Source organism: Panthera onca, chromosome B1 (genome assembly GCF_046562875.1).
Source record: "Panthera onca isolate mPanOnc1 chromosome B1, mPanOnc1 haplotype 2, whole genome shotgun sequence".
Lineage (NCBI taxonomy): Eukaryota > Metazoa > Chordata > Mammalia > Carnivora > Felidae > Panthera > Panthera onca.
The window spans coordinates 69,406,488-69,432,102 of NC_138342.1; the positions used below are offsets into that span (position 1 = coordinate 69,406,488).

The 25,615-nt window shown below is 38.2% G+C and overlaps 1 protein-coding gene across 10 annotated transcripts in view; it reads right to left on the reverse strand.

The window, feature by feature from the left end:
• Window positions 1-25,615, reverse strand: part of WDFY3 (WD repeat and FYVE domain containing 3) — a 278,494-nt gene that overhangs the window by 56,635 nt on the left and 196,244 nt on the right. For 9 of the 10 annotated variants that reach the window (XM_078445959.2, XM_078445953.2, XM_078445955.2 and 6 more), the window contains 11 exons: window positions 21,831-22,066; window positions 20,485-20,619; window positions 17,856-18,035; window positions 16,242-16,475; window positions 10,079-10,178; window positions 7,708-7,868; window positions 6,385-6,614; window positions 4,732-4,841; window positions 2,542-2,724; window positions 1,492-1,649; window positions 319-396 (listed from right to left, as the gene is read on the reverse strand). In XM_078445959.2, coding sequence (XP_078302085.1) covers window positions 319-396; window positions 1,492-1,649; window positions 2,542-2,724; window positions 4,732-4,841; window positions 6,385-6,614; window positions 7,708-7,868; window positions 10,079-10,178; window positions 16,242-16,475; window positions 17,856-18,035; window positions 20,485-20,619; window positions 21,831-22,066 — 1,805 coding nt within the window. The remainder of the gene's footprint in view (window positions 1-318; window positions 397-1,491; window positions 1,650-2,541; window positions 2,725-4,731; window positions 4,842-6,384; window positions 6,615-7,707; window positions 7,869-10,078; window positions 10,179-16,241; window positions 16,476-17,855; window positions 18,036-20,484; window positions 20,620-21,830; window positions 22,067-25,615) is intronic. The other variant, XM_078445957.2, reaches the window with a different exon arrangement.

Genomic DNA, 25,615 nt, shown 5'->3' on the forward strand with positions numbered 1-25,615 from the left:
TAAGTCTGAGACAGATTTTCTTGTATTTTAATATTTATTAGGAACAACACATGCAATACATCAGTACCATTGACATTAATGGTATTGTTGTGATTTCCAGTTTGTTGTTTTTTGCAATGCCATCTGCTTCTAGAAAGGTCAAACTTTTCTGTCTTAAAACCAATGGCCAAAGTAGCTGGCAGGGATAATTTAAAACATCATCTGATGATGAACGCAGTTCAGCAACTTACTCTTCGGATTAAAAAAGTATCATGAGAAACAGTCTTTTCTCAGTCAAGGAACACAAAACAAACCTTTATTATAGTTACGAATTCTTACCTCCTGATATTCCTTATATTGTGTATCTACTAAGTCACGGACAACAGCAATATGTGTAAACATCCACTGAGAAATCTCCTAACAATGGATGGAAAATGAGATGTTAATATTTCATGGATTGCCTGGAAAAATGCTAACTAGCCTTAAAATAATGTCAAATTATTTATTAAATTAATATTCTGCTAAAGGCACAACTACAAAATAAACAAAACCCTAAAAGATTAATTATCTGATGAATCTAATGGAGGCTTGCATGATGGACACAGATCCACTCCCAGCCCTCCCCTGCTCAATGCCCCTTCAAGGACATGCTTGCTCCTACAGCCTTTGAGAGTGCCATCAGCACCTTCAGGGATCACCACAGCTGCAGAGAACTGCCAGGGAACCCCAAACCTAATGACGGGGTGATTTGGAGGCAGGCAAGTTCAGCTATTTCAGCTCAGTACAGGTCAACTGGGGCAGGCCGTTTTGGCCCCAAAGCTCCACTTAGGTCAGTTGAGGCCAGACCTGCCTTGTAACCTAGTGTTTCCCTGTGGTCAATTCTGCTTCCTTTCTTACCCTTCCACAAATATGGACCACAAGGGCACCTGGTATAAACACCTTGCACCAAACTCCCTCTAGGTGTGCTTCCTGGAGAACCTGGCCTAACACATGGAATGTGTGAATGATACATATTGTTCCTCTCAGACCCTCACAGCTGCCTAAGATTCTGGGATGGTAGAGGAAGTATGATGAAGAAGCAATTAACATAGGTAGAGGAGTTTTGAAAAAAATCAATCACAGATATATATGACAAGGTACTAAAGAACAAAGAAACCATTTTGTTCTGCTACTGCTTTAAAATTTATATAATTATCAGTAACAAAATTATTGGAAGTTTGGAAAAACTGGGAAAGATTATCCACGGTCTGATCACAGATCAGTATCTGGATGTCACGTCCAGTTATGAAGTGGTTGTGCATACACAACACTCAGAACGCAATTTTATCATAGACAGTTGGGAGACGTTCTCATTATGTGGGTTCTTTCCTTCTCTCTTCTAAAGCAACAATGCACAAAAGTTGTACTTCAAATCGTATGCTTGTACATGTTAAATGTATTGTATGAAACACTACAACTAAACCTTGAAATACAGATTTCTAATAGTACCATCGATGAAGCTAAACAACGTACCTGGGTGGAAAGACTGTGTTTGTTAAGACCACTTTCCTTTCGATTCCTTCTTGATCCTGTTAACTTGGAAAGACCAAAACCACTGCTCACGCGGGACAATTTGGATTGCGTGGTGGGCGCTAGAGCTTCTCCTCGACTTATGCATTTCTTCTCGTGGGCTGTGAAATTAAAATTACATGACTCTGCAATTTCTCCATGTATTTCTCAGTCTTACTTTTAACACTTCTGTGTCATGGTTACAAACCACAATTTTGTAGTTATGAAGAGCAGCTGACGTTACAGACACAGACATTCTCTTAAGATATTAGACATTTACATGGATAACTGCTTGGGAATTACTGTACTAGTTGAATTTACATTTGGCTGAAGCCTCACAGCTCTGCAGTAATACGCAAACTTACTTTAACTGCATTCAGTTTCTGTGTTAACAACAATTCACAACCCCCTATCTAAAATATTTGGTGCTGCATATACTCTGGAATGTAGAATGTTTTGGATTTTAAAAAAGTGATACGGTACATACACTATATATTATATAGTACCAACAGAAGGTCAATGACAGTAAACCATAAAATGAACAAATTAATATTTCTGCAGCAAAATGTGCGAATATTTATACTAAGTAGGATAAATCAAGATAGGTTAGGCTTTGCTAACAAGTGATTTTGGGCACCAAATTCCTGAAAAAACCTTGGATTTTCAGGGTTTTTTGAATTTCAGAATTACAGAAGAGGGATTATGGATTTGTAGACAAGATGGTGACCATAATGAACATCTGCAGGCAGAGTATTATTTACAAATTTATAAATGGCAGAGGGGTAGGTAACACATCTCAGATTAAAAAACAAACAAACAAAAAAACAACAAAAAAAAAACCTGAGGGAAAAAAAGCCAAATCTCAACATAACCATTCTAGAATGGCTGTTAACTTTCACTTTTGCCACCATAATATCCTTTTGGGATAGTTTTAATTACATATCTAAAGTGTACCCATAGACAACAGTCGCATGTAAAATCTCTTGTTCATATCATCTCTGAGGACTCTCTTACCCAGATGATTCTGCCAACACTTTAAACCAGCTTCTTCAATGAGCGGCCTTGCAATAGCTATGTCCACATGACCCCTTTCGTTCACAGGTAGAGTGACTTTGAAAAGCTCCTCCAAGGCTTGTTTCTTACTATGAATTAATTCAGTCCAAACTCTGTTGACAGCTTTTATAAGAAGCTGACGCCCTAGGAAATGGAAAAAAGCAACTTATCAAAAACACAATATAAAGGTAGTTAGTAATTTTCTTCATGTTTTACATCTAAGAATCTCATCTAGGGTACTTAGTTGTCAAAAAAAAGAAAAGCTTCATATCATATTAAGCTCAGTAAAAATTATTATTCAGATAACCAAAACAGTGGTTGGTTACTTGGAGAACTTAAGAAATATATATGTTCATGGGGCACCTGGGTGGCTCAGTTAGTTAAGCATCCAACTTTGGCTCAGGTCATGATCTCATAGTTCGTGTTTTTAAGCTCCACATTGGGCTCTGTGCTGACAGCTCAGAGCCTGGAGCCTGCTTCAGATTCTCTCTGCCCCTCCCCTGCTTACACTGTGTCTCTGTCTCTCAAAAATAAACATTAAAAAAAATTTAAAAATATATATTCATATGTATGCAAAAGACTGAATTTTTACTTATAAAACTAGAAATTGAATACACAGAAATTTTATTGTCTAGCTTCTTCTATGTAAAAACTTACCCCCATTTAAAAATAATTTTTAAATCTATTTAAGTGGAAAATTAAGTTACTTGTTCCTAAATTTTCAAAAGGAAAAAGAGAACAAATATTTGAAAAGAATATTTATATTTACTATTAAATTGCATCTTACTAAGGATTCCTTGCTAATTTGTCTGACTCCTGCTCTAGACCAATCTTTACCAAGCATCAGAGTCACCTGAATGGCCTGTTAAAACAGACTGCTGGTCTCCATGCCCAGAGTTTCTGATTCAGTAGATCTGAGTGGGGCCAGAGAATCTGTTTTTCTAACAAGCTCTCAAATGATGCTGATGTGGTTAGTCTGCTTTGAGAACCAACATTCTAAACTGTTAGTTCCGTATGGGGTGAAAACAGTCACTGTTCCTCAGTGTCTGGGCTTCAAAATGTGTTAGTGAAAGCAAACAGAGTAAATTAATGCTTAAATGAATGAAAGAGTGAGTGTTGGCCTTCCAAAGGATAAAGTCATATGCTAAACCACCACACTGTATGGCTGGGGAGACCAACACTACTGTAGTTATCTGACTTTTCTATGGACCAACATGGAAATTAGAAATCAATCCACCCCAAAGACTTTAATGCACAATACTTATAAAAATCAGTGGGAAAACTAGATTAAAAGAGAATAAAAACGGTAGTAGTGGGGCACCTGGGTGGCTCAGTCAGTTAAGTGTCGGACCCTTGATTTTGGCTCAGATCATGATCCCATAGGAGATCAAGCCTGGAGTTGGGCTCTGTGCTGGGCATGGAGCCTGCTTGAGATTTTCTCTCTCCCTCTGCCCTTCCCCTGCTTGCTCCCACTTTCTCTTTCTCAAAAAAAAAAAAAAAAAAAAAAAAAAAAAAAGAAGAGTAGTGACAACCTGTCTCAAGCAGTATTTGTCTCTAATGTGACATGTCTGACACTACCAATAGGCAGCTCTCTTAATGGCAAATGCCGAGTCAGTATTTGCACCACTAGCTGTGCAAAGGTAAATAAATATCAAGTGTCCCAGTGTTACCATGAAATGCTGAGGGCTAGCAATATCAGCGGTTAGTGGTTTACCCATCTTGGCATAAGGAGAGCTACAGCTACCAGGTTGATTTAGATGTTGGTGGGCATATAGGTGTGGATTCAGGTGTGACCTACTGGGGGGCTGGTTGTCAATGCTGACAGTTTCTCAAGGGAGGTTTTTAAAATTTTTTTAATGTTTATTATTTTTGAGAGACACAGAGAGCGCCAGCCAGTGGGGGAGGGCAGAGAGAGGGAGACCCAGAATCTGAAGTAGGCTCCCGGCTCCGAGCTGTCAGCACAGAGCCCGATGCGGGGCTTGAACCCACAAACTGCGAGATCATGACCTGAGCCGAAGTCGGACACTTAGCCGACCGAACCACCTGGCCATCTCTTAAGTGAGTTTTTTTGGAAGAGGGCAGGGTATATCTTAAAACTTGGAAATGAAGGAGTGGGGAGAGAAAAGGAAGAAAACATATTGAGGCAATTACCTTCACTAATATCTTGGCTGTAACCACCATCTGGTTCAATGTCAGAGGGTATCATGATGTGCCATGTAGTCATGCGGGCTTCTGCTTCCAGTCCGAACCCATCCACGTTGCTGAAAAATTCCAGTTTAAACTATATGAAGGAAATGACTGTAGCTGAAAACCATAATGACCAAGTATACCTCTGCAGACACAGGTAAATGCAGGCTCTATTACAAAGTTCCATAATTGGCAGACAGACATTCAGCAGATGCACAAAACAGAACTTCCTACTTTAGCATAAAAATGCCATTTAAAGGGGTGATCTCACAAACCCACTTGACTAACTGTAATTAAAAAGACACAACAGCACCGAGATGCCTTCTGATCACTATTAACATTTTTACCTAAAAATTATAAAAAGGTCATTTAAGAACATTCTGCTCATATGTCTATGCACCACCTCCCTCCAGTCTCTTATGCCACCATTTTTGCTTCAGTGGCAGTCAATTACTTGCAGTTTCCCCTAAGTGCCACATTCTTGCCTCCTCCAGGGCAATCATACAGATGGCTCCTTCTTTCTACATCACTCTTATCCCCTTTGGAGGGCTAACCTCCTCCTTAACCATGTTCAAGTTGTAACTTGGCAGGTGTCTCCTCCAGTTAGGGGCATGTGTTCCATGCTCCCAAAGCACCATGCTTCTAGCACAGGACTTAGCACCCTGACCAGTCTTGCTTACTTCTATCTTTACTCCTAGACTGCATATTCCAAAACCCCACCATGGGTTCCTTCTTGCTCACATTTCATCCCAGTCCCTAATTCAATGCCCGGCCCCAGCAGACACTGAATACGTATTTGTCAAAGCAATCAATGGAAAAATACTAATTTCACCCATTTAACATATACCACTGCATCTATTTATTGCATTCTTTTCACCTCCCTTAACCTCCAACAATGTGTATTTTGTTTATTTTAAAAGTAAACTTTGGGGAGCCTGGGTGGCTCAGTCAGTTATGCGTCTGACTCTTGGTTTAGCTCAGGTCACGATCTCATGGTTTGTGGGTTTGAGTCCTGCATCGGGCTTTGTGTTGACAGTGCAGAGCCTGCTTGGGGTTCTCTTTCTCTCTCTCTCTCTCTCTCTCTCTCTCTCTCCTGCTCTCTCTACCCCGCCACCACTCACGCTCTGTCTCTCTCAAAATTAAAAAAAAAAAAAAAAGTAAACTTTCTTCTTCTTTTAAAATTATACATGTGGGGGCACCGGGGTGGCTCGGTTGGTTAAGTATCTGACTTTTGATGTCGGCTCGGGTCATGATCTCATGGTTCGTGAGATGGAGCTTTGAGTCAGGCTCTGTGCTGTCAGCTTGGGATTGACACTGTCTCTCCCTCTCTCTCTGCCTTTCCCCTGCTCACATGCTTTCTCTCTCTCAAAATTAAGAAATAAAAACTTAAGTTATATATGTGACATAAGGTGATTAATGACCAATTTAAAGATACAGAAAATTAAAGAATACTCATTTTGTTGCAAAAATGTAACCCTTGTCTTTCATATTTTCCACAGAGTTTTAAAACTGAGATTTAAAAAAAAAATGTTACTATCAAAAAAGTAGGACAAAGAGTTCTGGTGGAAAAATACCAAAGATAAATTCAAGGTGGCAAACCGAACATTAAAAAGTTACCTTCCAACATGTAGATTAATAAGGCAGTGAGCCAGACAGCTAATGAATTCCTGGTCGTGGTTCCCAGGTCCCAGGATCAAGTTCCTGTTTACAGTCAGGACCCTGAGCGAATCTAGGAGTGCCACTTGCTGTGGAACGGTTTTGTGTGCCCGTGAGAACTGGTACAAGATGGTCCTATTGAGGCAGTGATAAACCGCATCAAGTGACAATCCCTGTGATCTTCTTTTTGACTAAAGATAATGAAAGATACTTTATTTAGTAGAATGGACAGAAATAAAAGATCCGCGTATCATTCGCACTGAAACATTAGGTTTATTATGTACCAAATGCCATGCTCAGCACAGGCGTGCTAAGCTACAAACCAAAAAGCTTTTGCTAATATGAGGTTCAGATCCCAAGAGAGCCATATACATATTTTAGTGAGAGGAGAGCTACACCCCCCAGTGAGGAGAGCTGCTACCACTCCTGTGGGCAGAGCAGCCTGCCAGAGGAGATGAGGAAGTGCCATCCGGGGAGAAGGTCCTACCACTAAAGTCGTGTGAGGGGGAGTGATCTCCACTCAAAATTACTGAAGAAACAAACACAACAAACCTAAAATGTTAGTAAAAAACTTCTTTTGACATTCTCATTTCATTTCCTCACTTGCAAAGTTTTCTCTTTGGCATAAATACAAATTTAACGCTTAAAAAAATTCTTAGGTCACATGAAAGAATCTGTGCACCATATGCTAATAACACACAATAATGGCATTTCCCAGTTTCCACATTAAGTGTTGAGTAAGGTTAATCACTTGTGCCAAACCAGGCCAACATTCTTTAGTCAAAGAAAACACACACACACACACACACATACTCTAAAATGACATCTTCAAAGAACTACAGTGAATTTTGTGAAGATTCAATTACAAGGAGAAAATATGCCTTTAATATCAACTCTTCCTGCTCTCTAAATCTTTACACACAAATATATCATACTGTAAAAATAAAACAAAAAAAACCTCATCAAATTGTCCTGACTTAAGGTATTTAAACCAAAAGGAAGCTATCTGGGTGGCAAAGAGCAGTGTCAGTGGGGAGGTCAGGGAGAGCCCACAGCTTGAGGGAACTTAGGCAACTTTACAAGGGACACACTGGCACCAGCTATGGGTAAGGAAGGGAAGGGCTACAAATTGACAGTTTTTATTCACTTTCAATACGGTGAGCTTTATGGTAAATGTTAACGTTATCTTATTAGTTACATTTATTTCCAATAATTTTGATATATTAGGAAAAGTTTTTCAATAGGAAAACATGTACTCTAAAACTAATAGTGAAATTGGGTTACCTGTGCAATTAGTTGAATTATAAAATCTATAAGAAGTTTAGATTCTTTGTTGAACATGCCTTGCCAAAGCTTGTCCACCACACGTTGTGTGAAATAAAACACATTGTTCACCAATACCTGGTAGCTTCCTCCGCTGGTAATAGGCAGAGATGCATCTTCCCCTAAATTGAAGCAGGGAAAAAAAAATATCTAAGAAAATTGATATCAACCAGCATAAGACCAGAATCTCAAACAAATGAGGCTAAGGTAAAACGAATTCATCTACTACATTTAGAAATAAGACCACTAGCTCTAATGTACTACTTTAAGAAAAAGATGTTCATGGCCAGAAATCATGACAAATGTTGGAAGAAATCATTTCTGCAGGATAAAAGAGTTATGGATTCAAAGTGTGAAGTCTCTTATTGCTTTGAGAATATCTGTGATGAGCAAATAGTTCCTCAACTTAAAATGGTAGTGACAGAGGATCTCTGAGAAAAAAGCTGTCAGGTTATTAGTTGTGAATCGATTCTGTGCGACAATAAAGGGTAAAACAAACAGTCAAATGAAACTCAAGTTTTGATTATACCTTTAAGCACAATGAAGTACTATATGCATTAAAGAGGTTCACAACAACTGTGAAAAATAAACTACAATCAGCACTGGTGGGGCCAAGAGGCACCTTTCCCTCCCTACTCCTCCCTCCACGATTACCTTCACTACCCTTCTCTTCAAAAAGCTACTGAGGCGTCTGGGTGGCTCAGTCTGCTGCGTGTCTGACTCTTGATTTCAGCTCAGGTCATGATCTCACGGTCATGGATCAGGCCCCAGGCCGGGCTCTACACTGAGCGTGGAGCCTGCTTGGGATGCTCTGTCTTCTCTGCCCCTCCCCACTCTTTCAAAATAAATAAACTTTTTTTTTTTTTTTTTTTTTTAAAGCTGCGCAAGTGCCTTCAGTGCACTTGCTGTGTATGTACTACTTCAAGACTAATCCTCCTAACCAAAATTCCCTCTGTAAGCCCCTCCTTTTTAGAATTTCTGGAGCCCCACTGATTGTGATTATTATTCCCACCTAACTCTAACTCCACTATGCAAAACTCTTCATTTTATGCCTCTACATAGTAAAACTGATACTGTGTAAGTTTTTCTCAAGTAATAAAAACAAACACAAAAGTTTGACCTGACACTATGCTCTGAGAATTGCATGTTAAGACAATACTAAAGATTTCTTGGCAGATTTACTCTAAAATAAAACAAAACAAAACAAAAACAAAAACAAAAAACAAACTTTAATAGCATGGAAGTTCTTTGATTAATATTACTGGGAACTCAAGTAGCAAATATGTTAAATCTCTCCTTTTCTTTCTCCTTTAAATTCTATCATTATTTTACATATAAAAATTAGCTCCACTGTAAATGTATCCAGTTTTGTATTTTTACTGTAACTAGATACAGACATATAGAAAAAACATCTTTATGTGTTTTGAATTTATGTACTGGGTGCCATCCTAAAGAATAACATATACATACCTCTGACCTAACAACTCTACTCACAGGTATATATCTAACAGGCAGGTAGAAATATTGCACACCCATGTGGCCCATAGGAACAAGCAGCTTTATTTCTAGCCGTTTCAACCTTGAAACTACTAAATGTCCAACAACAAAATGGATACATTTTTATATATGCATATGACAGAATACTATCATATTCTAGTGATGAAAATAAATGGACTCTTGCTACAGGCAACAGCATGGACAAATCTCACAAACATGTTGAGTATTAGAAGCTAGACCACAAAGAATACATGTTGTATGATTCCATTTATAAAGTTCAAAAGCATGCAAAATCAATCTGTTGTTTTAGAAGTTGGGACGGTGCCTCCGTGAGCAGTAACTGTGCCAGGGCAGGAGGGACGTTTCTGGGGGTGTCTGTAATGCATTCCTATCTGAGTGCTCTTTTTCTTTTTTTTTTTTTAATCTCAGTGGTCTCATACAGGCATCGTGATGTCTGGGTGGTAATTCATGGAGCTCTATGCTTATAAGTTGTGTATGTATATCACAGTAAATTAAAAAGTACTAGATAGTCACATAAATATAACTTGTTGTAAGACAGTCTTAAAAACATTTTTTTCTCTTCCCTTGTCCTCTTCCTGCCACCTGAGTGTACAGATGTGGACAAGCAACTTAAAACACTTCCTGTTGTTGACTCTCTATCCCAGATTAAAAGGAATGAGCTATATGGGCTTGTTGCTCATTACAGAAAAATACCAGGAAGAGGGAAAAATGCACAGAAAAGATAAAGCTAAAAAGGAGATACACTTGGGGTTTAGATAGAGAAGAAGAATGATTATAGGTACTTTCATAAAGTGAAAATAAAACATAGTATTACCCAATAAGACATCAGCTGCAAGCAAATGGTCCATCACACTATCCAAAATATAAGTCTGAAATTCTTTTTGCTGAGTTCTTGTAGATCTTTCAGGAGAAGCCTAATCAGTAAAATTTACAATTAGATACAGAACCAATTAAACAAAGATAAGGGCTCAATCATAGTTATATTATTAATACTTACATAGTTACATAAAAAAAACCCTACTGGGAAATAATAAATTATGACATGAGATATAGTAGACACCCTTATGCTTTTTTTATTTTTGTGACCACAGAATTAAAAAGAAGCAAAAGTAAAGTATCATCTTTTGAATCCAGTCCTCCAAAAAGATTCTAAGTATTAAAAGCATTTAATAAATATCTGATAATCTATTAGTATACTTCACTTCCAAAGACAGTTGGCTATTTATGAGATACAGATAAAATAAATCATAAAGCCATTAAAACAGATATAAAACCTCAGGGATCTAGGAATCAAGGGGGCAAAGTTGAGGGGGAAGGGAATATTAATATCAAAATGTTAACTAAGCACACAGCACACAATTTAGCTCTGCGCTTCCACAGTATCGAGGAGAAAAAAAGATGATACGGTTTACAAAGCTTTCTCTTATCTGTAAAAAGCAGCACACTAGACTGTCAGCAAGGATGTTTACCTGAAGTTGTTCTTAGAGGAAGGTTCTCTAAGGGTTTTTAAAAGGACGACAATGCTAACCCTATCCATAATACCTTTGAGAATGGTTTTGTACAGTACAAAGATGATTTTAGAAATGATATTGAATAAAAGCTTAGGGCACAAAGTTAAACTACAGTCCTCAGATGGCTTTTCTGTTATTAGGGTAATATAATCCAGGTGCATAACTGGCAAGTATCTAACCTGAGAGGTGGGTGGCAGACCACTGGGAGCCTAGGGATGAAAGGTGGAAACATCCTTCTGTCGTCCTCAAATGCCAGTGGTTTTAGTTGGCTTTTGGTAGGAGTTGGATATGGAACAGTTCAACAAACTGACACAAAACTGTTTCTTAAAAAGAGATCTGTATGTTTTGATACCAGCAGAATAATGATGCTTTGCAGATCCGTGAATACACACATCTGGGACTATGGTTATGATGTTACAAAAGTGGGCTTTAGAACATTATTTTGCTTTATGCATTTAAAATTAAATTCTGCTCTATTTTAAAAAATCCATTTCTTTATATTCTGATTTTCAAGGTGGTACTCAAAAAGGGTTTAAAGGAGCAGTTAAAAATCTAAAATCTATATTCAGATCAAAGATCTTCTTCTAGGGATTCAAAAACCAACATCTCAACCAAAGCTGCAACAAGCATTTCTCTGTTTTGCTGGTAAGACATATTTATTTTGTTTAAAAATAACAAAATGTGGGCCTAATAACAGTTAAAATAGTACTAAAGTTTAGAAATTTGGTTTGGGATCAGAATAATTTGGGGAAAAGTGAAAGATAGGTCATATTGTTTTTAATCTTAATAAATTTTCCTGTGCAGTTGGAACAGATTAATGACAATGGTCAGCAGTAGAGCTGTGGCCACGCCCTGCCAATTTCTCATGTGGATGGTACAGTAAGAATTCAACGCTGCCAAATAAAGAGAAAACAGCAGATTGATTAGATCTTGGAGGATTACCTTATAATCAGATCAGAGACCATTTTTTCAAACAGCCTGAGCAGATCGAAGTTTACTAAGGAGTAAGGTTCTCCATTCACAGGAGGATTTAAACCCCCCGAAGACAACAGTGTTCATTCTGGATCATCATAACTCAAGGTGGTTGGTTAATGGGATAAATAATAATGGGTAGGGTTTATCAAATCTTAACTAGATAAAGTTTGGAATCTGCAAACAGAGGGACCATAGTACACAGAAAAGTAGCTTCATCAACAATATTTATCTTTACTTAATTAAGAAACATTCTTTTGAATTATGCAAGGATTTAAGGCTGGCTCAGTCACCAGTAGGCATTTAATCCTCTGAATCCTCTCACAGAATCTATTATATGAGTGATTATGACCCAGAATTTACGCTTGTTATTGGCTCTAATTGCTGAGTTTAAATGTTCTTGCTGAGATTTATTGTAGCCTAACTTTTAAAGGATTTAAGGCTTAATGAATGAATGCACAGCTGTCTCAGAGGCATTAAAAAAAAAATTCTATGGAGTTGCTATATGTAAAAGACAGTGCTTACTTTTATCTCATTATCTCAATCTGCAAAATATCTCTTTGTACCCCATTTTAGGGAGATGGTTACTAAGGCTGAGTGGGTAAGTCACAACTAGGACTCAAACCTCAGTTTCTTTGATGGCAAAATTCATGGCCTCCCCTGTTATACTATACTCTTCCAGTTCTACCAGAAGTCTCCGTATTGAAGTTAACAAATGCACAAAAACAACTCTGCTACAGTCTCATCAGTCTTCTACATCAATCTGGTCGGCTGCACCAGATACCTGGGACAAGTTCAGGGCATGGGGAGGACAGGGTGAGCACTATGATCTGCTCCAGTCTGTGGCCGTCACATGTCTTCCCGGTAAACACAGGGAAGCTAGTCAACACCAGTATTCAGAGAATCACAGCCTTCTTTCTGCAGCCTGCAGACACCATGCAGAATCTATGCGCACAGGCTGGCCAGCCAGCCCAGCGGGCCTGCTGCTCTCGACGAGAGCAGTGCAGCTTTGGGAGGAAGACCTTTGGTGTTCGGTGGTTTGTGGACAGGCTGAAGCTCTTAAGGAAGAGGTTTCGAGCTTCTTCATTCCAACTGCAGTATTCCTCTTAACTGATTTCCTCCCTTCTGTCAGTTACGGGAGAGGGCTCTCTCTGCCCCCTTTTGCCACTTTTTGTTTGTTCATTGTCCTACAGTCACCCAGGGTGGATCTCAGACTGATGTGAAGAGAGAAGTCTTTTAGAAGATGGCTACAATAGAGAGTTGTGAACTCCTGAGAGCACAGAAAGGTACTTATGGTATAAGCCCACCCTCCGACCCTGGGCTGCCATGGTGGTGCTCACGTGCAGCAACGTCACCGGGCCTTCCGTAAGATGCCTGCTGGTGACAGGTACTGGTGGTGACAGACACCGGTGGACGGGAGCAGGGAGAAGAGCTCCTGGACACTCTGGTATATGCCAGCGAAGGCCACTTCGTTTTCTGGGTAAGCCTTACATGCCAGGTTCTGTGTTATGAATCTTAAATGTATTCTCTTATTTAATTTAATTCTCACAGCAGCCCTCAGAGACAGGTTCTATTTTTATACCTTGTGAAAGATGGGCAAACTCTAAGGGGTGAAGAGAGCGGAGAGGACACAGCTATAACCAGCACACATTTAATTTCTCAAAAATAGCTTTTGCTGGGTGATTTACATATATTTAACTCCCGTAAAAATCATACAAGGGAGATTAGTATGTAAATCATTCTCCAGAGAATGGATTGAGTTCATTGAGACAAAAGTGTTTATATAATAAATAACCGGCCCAGAATTCAAAACAGGTCCTTCTCACTCCAAAACCCATGCTTTTTCTACTGCACCATACTGCCTCCCTTGTACACTCTGGCTCGCCTACACAAATGGGAATCTTTTATAATCAAGTAAGTAGATGATCTTGTGGTGAGATTCCAGCAATCCTAAGACTGAAGATGGCCTGCCTCAAACGTATCGAACTGAAAATCAGTTGGATCAAACCCCGTCCTTCATCCAGGTAAGTGGTAAACATACAGGATAATTCTCTTCTTGAACAACATTCAAAATCGTGTGCTTGCTGTTTTTTACACCATCAAAGACATAGAGTGCAATAAATATGCTCTGCATGTTTATTCTATATGTGTATAGAAGAATTGGAAGTTCCTCGAAGGATTAAGTTAATTTTTAAAAGCAAATGTGTATCTCTCTTATTAGATGTATCACATCTTCCTGTTCGAGAGCTGCCAGGATATAGTTATAGTTAAATGATTAATATTGAAAAGAACCAAAACTCTGTGCTAATTCTGTAAGAGATGAAAGGACATGTGAAAGGTGGTCCCTAACTTTTAAGGAGTTGATAATCCACCTGGGAGTTTCCATCTTGACATCCCCCAGTTTTCCTTGAATTCTAACCCCACCACCCCTGACTCCCCAGTCCAATCAGACACAATTCTACCACAGGGCAGATTACTGTCCACAACAATGAGAATGCTACCTCAAGGTTAGTACATGTTATATCAAACTTTTTCTTTGAAAAATATAGAAAACCAAAATAAAAGACAATTATTTTGCTTACCCATGGCTAATTAGCTATCAGGGTTCCTACAAATCTGAAAAGGCTATTAATGGATATATCTGTCCATATCTCCCACACGTGTATTTTAGTATCTGGCTCAGTTATGCTTTCTGGCACACACCTCTTCTGAACTTTATTATCTTGTTATTTTCTGATCACCATTTCATTTTGCATAGAATGCTTCAAATTCTTACCTGATGTGCTAAGATACTAGCCATCTATCTTACTTCTTAAAGTTTCTAACAAGGGCAAGTTCTACCAGGCATGCTTTTAAACTCTACCATGTGAACTGCTGATGACATTTACTATTTTTCTACCAACAGTAAACACTGTGGTCCTGGTTAAAATGCTTAGCATGACTAGTATTTAAATTACATCAGCAATTTCTTTTAGTTGACCAAAGGGAGAGAGTTTCACATGAATAAGATAAAACATCTCCTGTGGTTTTAAGGTTTCAAATAAAAAATTAACTGTATTAGCCACTAGAGGGAGCAGAGAAAGTGCAGGTTCAGCTACCAAATGGCTGAGAGCATGAGGGAAGTTCCCCAGAGAGAAGAGCAGTTATAGTCTTCGGAACTGAATCTTTTCATAGGATGGTATTATTTTCAGAGTCCTGGAATGCACTACTTGACCCTGCTTATATGAATTGACCAAAAAAAATATGAATGTACAGGCAACTAGTTATATATTAAATTCTCTTTCTAGGATCTTTTGAAAATTTTCTAGGTGAACATTTGGTTTTCAGGCATGGCCAATTACTAGAGCCAGCAGTACACTTAGGGCTCATTTTCTGATGCATCAGCTGATTCATATCACTTACCAGCAGAACAGGCAAGTGCAATGGGCTGTCTGCATCTCCCCCAAATTCGTATGTTGAAGCTCGAACCCTCAATGTGATGGTATTAAGAGATGGAGCCATCAAAATGTAATTAGGTTAAGATGAGGTCACGATGGTGGAGTGCCCATGAGATTAGTGCCCTTATTAGAGGAAGGAACACAAGAGTTTTCTCGCACATGAGTGCATGTGCGCGTGCTCTCGCTCGCTCGCTCTCTCTCTCTCTCTCTCTGCCATGTGAGAGTATAACAATGTAGCCATCTGTAAGCCAGAAAGAGGGCACCAGAACCTCACCAAACTGGCACCCTGATGTCAGACTTCTCTGTCTGGAACTGTGGGAAATAAATGTCTATTATCCACGCCACCCAGTCTATGGTATTTTGTTGCAGTCTGAACTAAGCAAGGAAGCAACCTAAAACTTTGCTGCCTTGAGGAAAATTTAATAACTGTATATTAAGCACCTACTATGTGCAACGCACCATATCTTATGGTGCAGAGGATACCAAGAGCAATAATACCTGGTTATAATATGAAAGACGGAGAGAAGTAGGGAGTTACACACTGAGGAGACAATGACGCTGTAAGTGTTAAGAGTATGTGAGAGAAGGTGCTGGCACACTAAGGACCATGGGCCAAATCCAGCCCATGTCTGTCTTTGTATACCGAGTTTTATTGAAACACAGCCATGCTCATTCATTTATGTACTGTCTATGGCTGCTTCCTAGCTACAATGATATACTGGAACAGTTGTAACAGAGATTGTATAGCCTGCAAAGCTTGAAACATTTACTATTTGGCCCTTCACAGAAAAAGTCTGTCAATTCCTGGCCAGGATAGGATAAGAAAGGTTTGAATTAGGGACATGCTTATGGGAGGGAACAGAAAGTAGAGAAACAAATTGTTAGGGTATATAGCATGTCTGGGATAAAAAATTCCCATAGTCCATGATATGTTCTGCCTGTATAACCAAAAGAATTTGAAATCTGAAAGGTATCTGGCATAAAATATGCTTGGTTATTAATGTTCTAATTATAAAAACTGAGCAAAAGACATGTAAATGCATTTTTTTGTCCTTACCTCCAACAAAAGATCAATTAGCGGAGTCTGCTTGCTGGCAGGAGTAAGACAGAGATTGTCTATTATTAAGACCCGCATGAAGTCAAAAACAAACTTTTTAGCTGGGTGATTGGTCAGATACGTCTTTGTGCCCACATTGCAGTACTCTGACTGGCTTCTGTTCATCCCTGTGTCTGCTGCAAAGGCTTTAAATTCTTCTGCTGGAGATCCAACTTCATCATCAAGATCAGTCACCTGGTAAAATCAAGTGGAAATACACACGAGTCATATTTGATTTTATGTGATATTTTCACTTCCATGTTTCCTAAAATCCAAATTATAGCAGCAAGAGTATTTTCCTTCAATATTTACCTCCTACTAGGCTATTTAATACATTACTTCACTGCTTATTTGACTATCACTTCAAGGTAGTAACTGGGAACCAGATACATGTGTACTTAACACATGCTCTTTCTAATATTAAAGTGACCAGCCACTACCCGTGTATCTGTTTTATGTTGAATTTTATCTCTACTATGGATAACTGCACTTAAAATAATTGAAATGATGAGAATAACTATATTTGCATATTGAAATATACCTATGGAGAAGTCAATGTCACAGAATTTCAAATTAAGATCTGGCCCAAGGGTGGCATCTAAGAGCTGATCTATTTTTGCAAATTAAAAAAAAAACAAAAAAAACCCCCAAAAAACAGATAAACAAAACAACAACATAACCAAAGCCAGTTTGGAGCCAAGTGAAAAAAAGAAAAAAAAAAAAAAAAAAAAAAAGGACCAAAAGACAAATGAGAAGCTGCTGACAAGGAAAAGACATTGAGATAATACTAAAGGTCTGTTTTTACCAAAACATGAGGATTTTAAAATTACAAACAAGCCAGGGTATTAAGATCATGTGTTTTACTTGTCTTTCTTCCTAAAATCCCCTACAGTTTTATAATGAATGTTTCCACCTTTATACATGAAGAAAGGGTAGTAGGAAGAAGGTAGTTTATTCCAGGTCCCAGAATAAGTGGTAGAATTAAGAGAAAACATGAAATTCTGAAGTATAGGGAATACTGTCTTTAGGGCTTTGTTTTAAAGGACAAAAGAAGTACCTGTACTACCTATGATTATATTCTAATAATTTGTTATTACTACAGAATATAAAAAATAAAAGTTGAATGAAAGGACAAACACGGATTTCATTTTTGTATAAAAACAGTCAATCCTATAATTAATTTGTAAAGACTAAATCCAGGAGATGCTGAATTCCTGAGGTAAGGAAAGCAGAGGTTAAGTTCACTCTGACTGGAGTTCTGTAACTTGGCTACGACATTGCATGACACAGCTTTCAGCATGTAAAGCAAGAAATGGGTCCACAGTGACTCAGAGAGGGAAGTGATTAACCAGAGACTTACGAGAATATGGTAAATAAAACCAGAAGTAGAGTTCACTGTTATTTTAGAGGAAAGCAGAAGGAGAGTGTGGGGAGCAGACACTAGAGAATAATGTAAGAGGTGAGGTAGAAAGTTAGGAAACTATCTTGGTCAGAAGCTGAAAAGACTGGCAGGAAATCCCTGCCAACCACTGGAGCAGACTAATCCCAGGTAGACGTTCCCCCCACCTTTCCTACCATCTCTGAGTAAGGACGGATATTGAAGGGGAAGACAGTGGCTGCTAATGCACACAGGAAGTCAGGGCTCATCCACATGGAGGCCAGGTCAGGAACGTTGTGATATAAGTATCTAAAGAACTGCATCAGGGTCACGGGGTATTCCCGGAGCCAAGACCCCTCTTCTTCTGATTGCCAAGGCTGTCATGGGGACAAGAAAAGAAATAATACGTTAGAAAAACTGACACTGCTACAAATCACTTTAAAAAATCCATTACTCAACTTCTTTTCTAAGACTGGACATGGTAATGGTTCACAATGCTTATGAACCACATTCACGAGCAAATATCCGTCAACACATCTAGAAATAAGCTAAAACAGACACAGTACTCCTAGAAACTGACAGGACGTTTGTTCACTGGCATAGTCATAGCTCAGTAACTTGAGTCAGTGGTTTTGACTATTTATCATTATCAACATGAGAACAGTTGGTGCCAACAGTGGCTGTGTTATCCACAAAGCTGTCCTATCCTCCATCATGCTGCCATTATGTTAGGAGTAACACGAAAGATGGGGAAGTTACCTCACCTTTCTGAACCTCACACTGTCATATGTAAAATGACAACAATGCTTGGAGCCATTATGCAACCATGATATTATGATTTATAATACAAAATATATACTTGGGTCTTTGTCCCATCTCATTCTTGGCACAGAGCTACTAAAACCTTTGAAATGTCCTAAGTGAGAAAAGCCATGAAGGTGTCTTTTGTTAATTATAACAAACCCCTTGGGGTGTCTAGGTGGCTCAGTCCATTGAGAGTCCGACTCTTGATTTTGGCTAAGGTCATGATCTCACAGTTGGTGGGATCGAGCCCCACAACAGGCTCTGCATTAACAGTGCAGAGCCTGCTTAAGGTTCCCTTTCTCCCTCTCTCTCTGCCCCTCCCCAGCTCGTGCATGCTCTCTCTCAAAATAATAAATATTAAAAAAAAAATCATAACAAACCCCTTTCAACCACATCTGAGTTAATGTTAACGATAAGATTTTTGGAAAGCCCCTAAAGATGGAGGCTTGGCAGGGAAACAACCACATGAATAGAGGACTGAAACTTTCATCGCTGTACTAAAGCCCTGTACCCTCTAACTTCTAGGAAGGAGAGAGGGTGTGGAGATTGAGTTCAATCACTAATGGCCAATGGTTCAATCATGTCGATGTAATGAAGGCTGAATAAAAACCCTAAAGGACAGGGTCTGGAGAGCTTCTGGCTTGGTGAACACACAGAGGTGCTGGGAGAACAGCAGGTAGAGAGGGCATGGGAGCTCTGTGCCCTTCTCCACACCCTACCCTCTGCAGCTCCTCCACTGACTGTTCCTGAGGCACATCCTTGTATAATAAACTGGCAATCTAAGAAGTAAGATGTCTTCCCAAGTCGTGGGAACCTCCAATTTACAGCCAATAGAGCAGAAGCACAGGTAACAACATGGACTTGTGACTGGCGCCTGACGTGGTGACGGGGGGCAGTTGTGTGGGACTGAGCCCTTAACCTGTGGGATCTGACGCTGTCTCCAGGTAGACCGCGTCAGAACTGAACTAAGCTGTGGGACATGCAGCTAGCGTGGCAAAACCCACCACACAGTCGGTGACCAGAAGTGTCAGATGTGAAGTAGTGAGGTAGCAGAATATTGAGAGTAGAGGAGACACACAGGAGTGTGTTTTTCCTTCGGAGCAATACAACAACAATAACGATGATGATAAAAAGGGAAAAAGGATATATGGGAACAATACCTATCTTTTGCTAGTTGCCCAGAGAGTGACTTTTTTAACTTAGATTTTTGTATTTATTTATAAAAAGGAACTAAAACAAGACCCCAAGCATTCTAAATTAATACAATAGCAATGGTCTTTTCTAAGATGACATAAGAATAGTTTTGACTAAAATTAGGTTTGTCGGTACGTGTGATCCAAAGAGAGCTAGTAATTCCTCTTACAATGTGATCTTAAATTGTGTAAACAAATTAAGTCGTTACTCACAGTGTTCCTATAAAAGAAACAGGACATACATCTTGTCACTTACTCTTTCAATCTTTCATATCCAAGTTAGAAATAATTAGAACAAAAACGAATACAAAATAAAACCAGTGCTGACATTTTTAACCTTTAAATGAAGGCGATTTTCAAAGTTCAAGTAACATATTATTGCAATGACATATACTATTAATGTATATTTGTTATATATATACATATATGTTAGAATATATATAACACTAATAATATCCATGAACACTTACAAAACACTATGTACCAGGCACTCTTTTATCAGTGCTTTGTGTATATATTAATGCCTCATTAAATCCTCACAGCAATCCTAACAGGTAAGTTCTGTTATCACCAGCATTTTATACATGAGGAACCTGAGGCACATAGAGGTTAGCATGTCTTAAGTACCAGATATGGGATTTGAACCCAGACAGGGCTCCAGAGATCATGGTCTAATAAACTGCACAGTGAGTCCCTACAGTAGAGATAACTAAAAGGAGAGACTGTGCAATAAATAAACAGCCATGTTATCTGAGGATTCCCCTATTGATAAAAATGTATCACAGGCAGGAGGAACGACCAACAGGTTTAAGTATCTCTGTAAACTTACTGAATTCAGCATGCTTCGGAGCATCCCCAATAATAAAAAAGCAGCTTCTGTGCACACGTTATGGATAGAGGAGACCACAGTTCCACTTGAGGCAGGAACTCCAAAGATAAATGTCCAAATAGAATCTAAATCAAACTGTAGAGGTCAAAATGAATGAAGATTAGCCACTGTCCATTGTTTTCAGCTAGAGACCCTCACATGTTCTAATATTCTAAAACTTCTTTGAGACTGATTAGTTTTTTTCAAGGTGAGCAATGATGGAGAGGGATAGAGATGTAGCACTCCTCCCTCCTCTAAATTTTAAAAGTTTGTAAATTTTTACATTTATAAAGAAGAGTGAATACTATGTATCATTCTGGCTTCCCCATGTTAATAGGAAACAATGTTTTCTATTTTTTTTCCTCCAATGAAAACAAACAGAAAGAAAATACATGCTAATTAGCTAGGAGATGACATTATACCACTAACGATTTTAAGCAGGATCTTTTAAAAAAAAGCACACAGAACTTCCCCCCTCCCTCTTTTGGCAATGTTCTAATTCACATACAGGTAATATTTCACAAAATAAAAATCAGTTTAGGAGACTTATTCATAGAGTTTTATATAATACTTCATGACTATGGTGTCATGCTTATTTTGAAAAGTTACATAACCAACCAAACTCTGTTAAGCCCGAATCCGTATTCTGACTTAATACAAGGGTACATACTTTCTTTTTGTTTAAAAGGTTTTGTCAATTACTAGAATCATTTGATTTAGCACTTGGAGTTATGACAGAAGTACAGTTGAGTTTAAAACTAAATTCCCAAGTCTTTGCAGTACCACAGACCAAAGCTACACAACAGTCCAAAATAGTCTTCAGTTAGGATTCAAGTAAAGTCTCAGTGTTTTCCTATTGTGGACGTTATCTATCATTAAGAAATTAAAAACATTTTTGTAATCAGAATTTGGACTAAGAATCCTATCCAGTAAACTCACGGCACATAAACTGCTCTCTTTATTTTTAATTCTATAGAAATGACATTATACTTCTAGATAACATCACAGAACTCGAATTCTTCAGATCTCCATTTAAAACACCATCCAAAGTCTTTATGCGTATGGAATCATAGAGAGTAATCATTTAAAAAAAAAACAAAAAAAAAAAAACAAACCACAGAGGGAAAAAAGGACTTCTTTTTGCTAAAGTTTTCTATGGTAGCTTCATATTTTTCTGTCCCAAACCAAATCCTACATGTGAGAAAGGAATGGAATCCCTTTGGTTTTATTGTGAGCAGCCCATCATCACCCTGTGGGGGTTTTGCGGCACGTATAATCACACTTCCACCTTACTAGATAATTCCTACCTGGCAACCCTGCTTACACCGGCTGCTGATGACAGGCACACTGACCTGCAGGTTCTCAGGCAGCTCACTAACTGGCTGCTGCAGAAACAGTGCCATGAGGAGAAAGTAGAGAGCAGGGACATTAGTGTGTTTAGGAAGGAAGGACTGAAGAACTGGGAAACCAGGAAAATGACAAGCATCACGGTTAATCTCCCTGACCGTCGATCGCCCGCCAGCACTCCTGCCCACGTTGAATCCTAAGAGGAGAGGAAAGGTAACAGTAAGTACAGTAATCAGTAATCGACTGCCGTGCTGTATTAACAAAGAAAGGAGTAATTCAGTATATGTGACATTTCTATCCAGAGTATTCATGTTAATAAAGGCAATTAACTACTCCACCATTGAATTAATCTTCCAGTTACAAGTTGACTTTACTATCTCTGATTTCAGCAAGCCTGTCTATTAGAACACAGGTCTTGAAAAATAGCTGAGACAATCGGATACAAGAGAGAATATAAATTCCACTCATTAAAAGAAGGACCTCGGGGCGCCTGGGTGGCGCAGTCGGTTAAGCGTCCGACTTCAGCCAGGTCACGATCTCGCGGTCCGTGAGTTCGAGCCCCGCGTCGGGCTCTGGGCTGATGGCTCGGAGCCTGGAGCCTGTTTCCGATTCTGTGTCTCCCTCTCTCTGCCCCTCCCCCGTTCATGCTCTGTTTGTCTCTCTCTGTCCCAAAAATAAATAAAAAACGTTGAAAAAAAAAATTAAAAAAAAAAAAAAAAAAAAAAAAAGGACCTCAAACGAGCTCTAACATTTCCCTAAGAAGAAAGTAAAATTCAAAATAGAGTCAAAGTTAGGATGCTACAAAAATGTACCTTAAAAAACTAAAACTTCTATATTTAGCATATAATTATAATGAACTACATTCAGTTCATATAGGTCATTTGTCCTGAAGATCATATTAACCTAGTTAACTTTAAGTCATCTACAAGTTTTGAGACAAGACAGAATAAACAAGCAAACTGATCTGTAATTCCATTGGGACGTTCCCCAGCGCTCCTGGACTGTGGCTGTCTATGCAGAATTCTTCCCAGAAACACAGCTCTACCAGGACGGGGTCAGGGCTTGCGGACATGGCTTACGCAGCATCAGCCTTTCTAGCAATCTTGCTCCCTCCATAACATAACTCATCAGGACACAACTCCAATAGTTAGTTCTTCTCCCTCCCCAAATCTAGCACAGTGCTCCGAACAGAATAAACGCTGGTCAGAGTTTCAGTGTAAAACTTGTGTGAAGGGCAACCAAGAGATGAAGGATTGATTTCTACTCTGGAGCACTCTGTATTTCAAGTGAATATTCATTTTTTCCTTCCAATTTCTTTTTTCTAGGATGAAGTAAGCATGTAACTTGCTACTATTTAAAATAATAAAAGAGAAATTTGCATCCAGCTAGCTTTTTAATAATTTCATCCTAACCAACTGCTTCATGAGTTGTGAATTAATCTTCTGATGTTCGTCTAATTAAAAAATTGTATAGCAATTTACCGACCTCTTTCCCATATCATCTCATTTCTCACACACAATGAACATGTGAGTCAGAGATTACTATTATCCTTTCTATAACATGGAAAATATGCAATTTGTTCAAAATCACAAAGTTGAAGATTGCTGCTGCTAGGATTTGAGCTGATGTCTGTTTTAGAGCCTGTGAAGTTACACGGTGTCCCCTGGTCTTCTTAATGACACTGCCACATTTCTGAAAGACCTGGCCGCTGGTGATTTTTGCCTACAGTGAATTCTCAATGAAATCACCACTATAAAAAAGTCTTGAGCTTTAAGAAGTCAGAAGACATAAAGTGGTATTTTATACATTAAATAGGAAAATAAATTTTGAATAAACTGCAGGTCCTAAATGAAAACCAATACCAACATTCATTTGCCTTTCTATTTTTCCCTATAATTAATCTTAAGGAATACTTAACATGTTATTAACAATTAAACATTAATTTAGATTCAAGTTACAGATGTGGAAGGTATTTTTATAAAAAAAATTTGACAAAAACTACCAAATGTGAAGAAAACAAAGACATTAGGTTGCTCATCACATCAGACAGAAAGAGAATCAAATGATAGGACGCGTATCTGTAATACATACACCTATATGTGTGTGATCACACAAGTATTCAGGGAAAATTTAGTTAAATTGAACCAAATTTAAATTACACTTAAGTTCCTAGATTTCGCTCTGAGAACAAGAAGAGCATATGCAATTTGTAAGCAGGTATAAAAGAAGACAAATTCCAAGGCATGAAGTCAGGCCAGATATAGAAAAGGCACCTTTTTTCTGATACTACAGACAAAAGAACAGGACTAACACTTAGAAGACGGTTACTCAGACACCAATACTATCTGACTCAGGAACCTTATGCATGTAACAGTCTTACTTTCCTAATTAGAGAAATTATTCCTTAAGTTTTACTTACTAGCTTTATTTCATATGAAGTATAACAAATCCATAAAATATACACCTGACTCCATAATCATGAAGCTCAAAAGAGATGAAACATGTTAAAGAATTTTGTAAAGCACAATGTGCTATATAAACCTCAGGTGTTACTACTGTGGTTTTTGGCCTTCAGGGGGAAGTGGTGCTCTCTGTTAGTGTTTGAAACTCTCATACTCCACAGAACTCACATTCTGCTGTGCCTTCCATTGCTTGCTCTCTTAGTAGCTATTATTAAGGTCAACAAGTGCAGTGTCTTGCTACCAAACTGTTCCTAACAATAACATTTGTAGGCTATATCCCTCCCCTAGAGTCAATGTAAAATAGTCATTGTTTTTAAACCATGGAAGTGTCTATAATGATAATGTCTAATATATATTTCAAAGCCATCAATTTTCTCGAGCAATCATTTCACCGTAAATTCCTTTCTTCATTACAAGGTTTCTTAAGACATTTTCCAATGTGAAATAACAGTAAAATAATCTTATGTTGTAAACTCAGTCCTGTATCATTTTCTTTGACATATGGATCAGATGCAGGCATCACTTAGGTATTGATGCTTTTACTTTTTTTTTTTTTTTTTTACAGATAAATCACATATTCAATTTGGATCCCTAATTTTCCCACCTGATAAGGGTAAACAGGTATTTTTGATCCTTATTCCAGAATATAACTATATATGATTTTAAAATGTAATATTATAAAGACAAATGTTTTTAAAATATATATTTCAAGAATTTAAAAAATACTTTATGAATTGAATGACTATGGTTTTCAATAAAAACATTATTTTAAATATATATTTTCTAAAATGAGAACACTAATACGAATAGAAATATAGCTGCTCAAATGAATCTAACATAGGAAACTGTAATTTTCTAATATTACTTAAATGCTCAGTCCCACATTGAAAATAGCACAGAACTAGCAAGCAGAGAATAAGGAAACTTGGCTGAAACCTCGAGCTAATTAAATCTTTGAGAGGCAATATCATAAAACGGTTAAAAGCACGGGCTTTTGATCTAATCGACCTGGATACAAATGTTGACACTTAGCTGACAAGTGACTTCATACCTATGCTTGGTTTTCTCATAAGTAAAATGGCTATGATAGTATTTATACCTCATAGGACGACCATGAAAATGAAAATGTTTAGTAACTGGCACAGAACAAGCACTCAAAATACTGATTATTATTAACTGAGTTTGGATGATTTGCTAATTACTTACTTATACATAAGAAAGGGAAGTATACAACAAAAAGATGATAAGGAATTCCCTTGACTTTTCACATCTTGAATATCCTG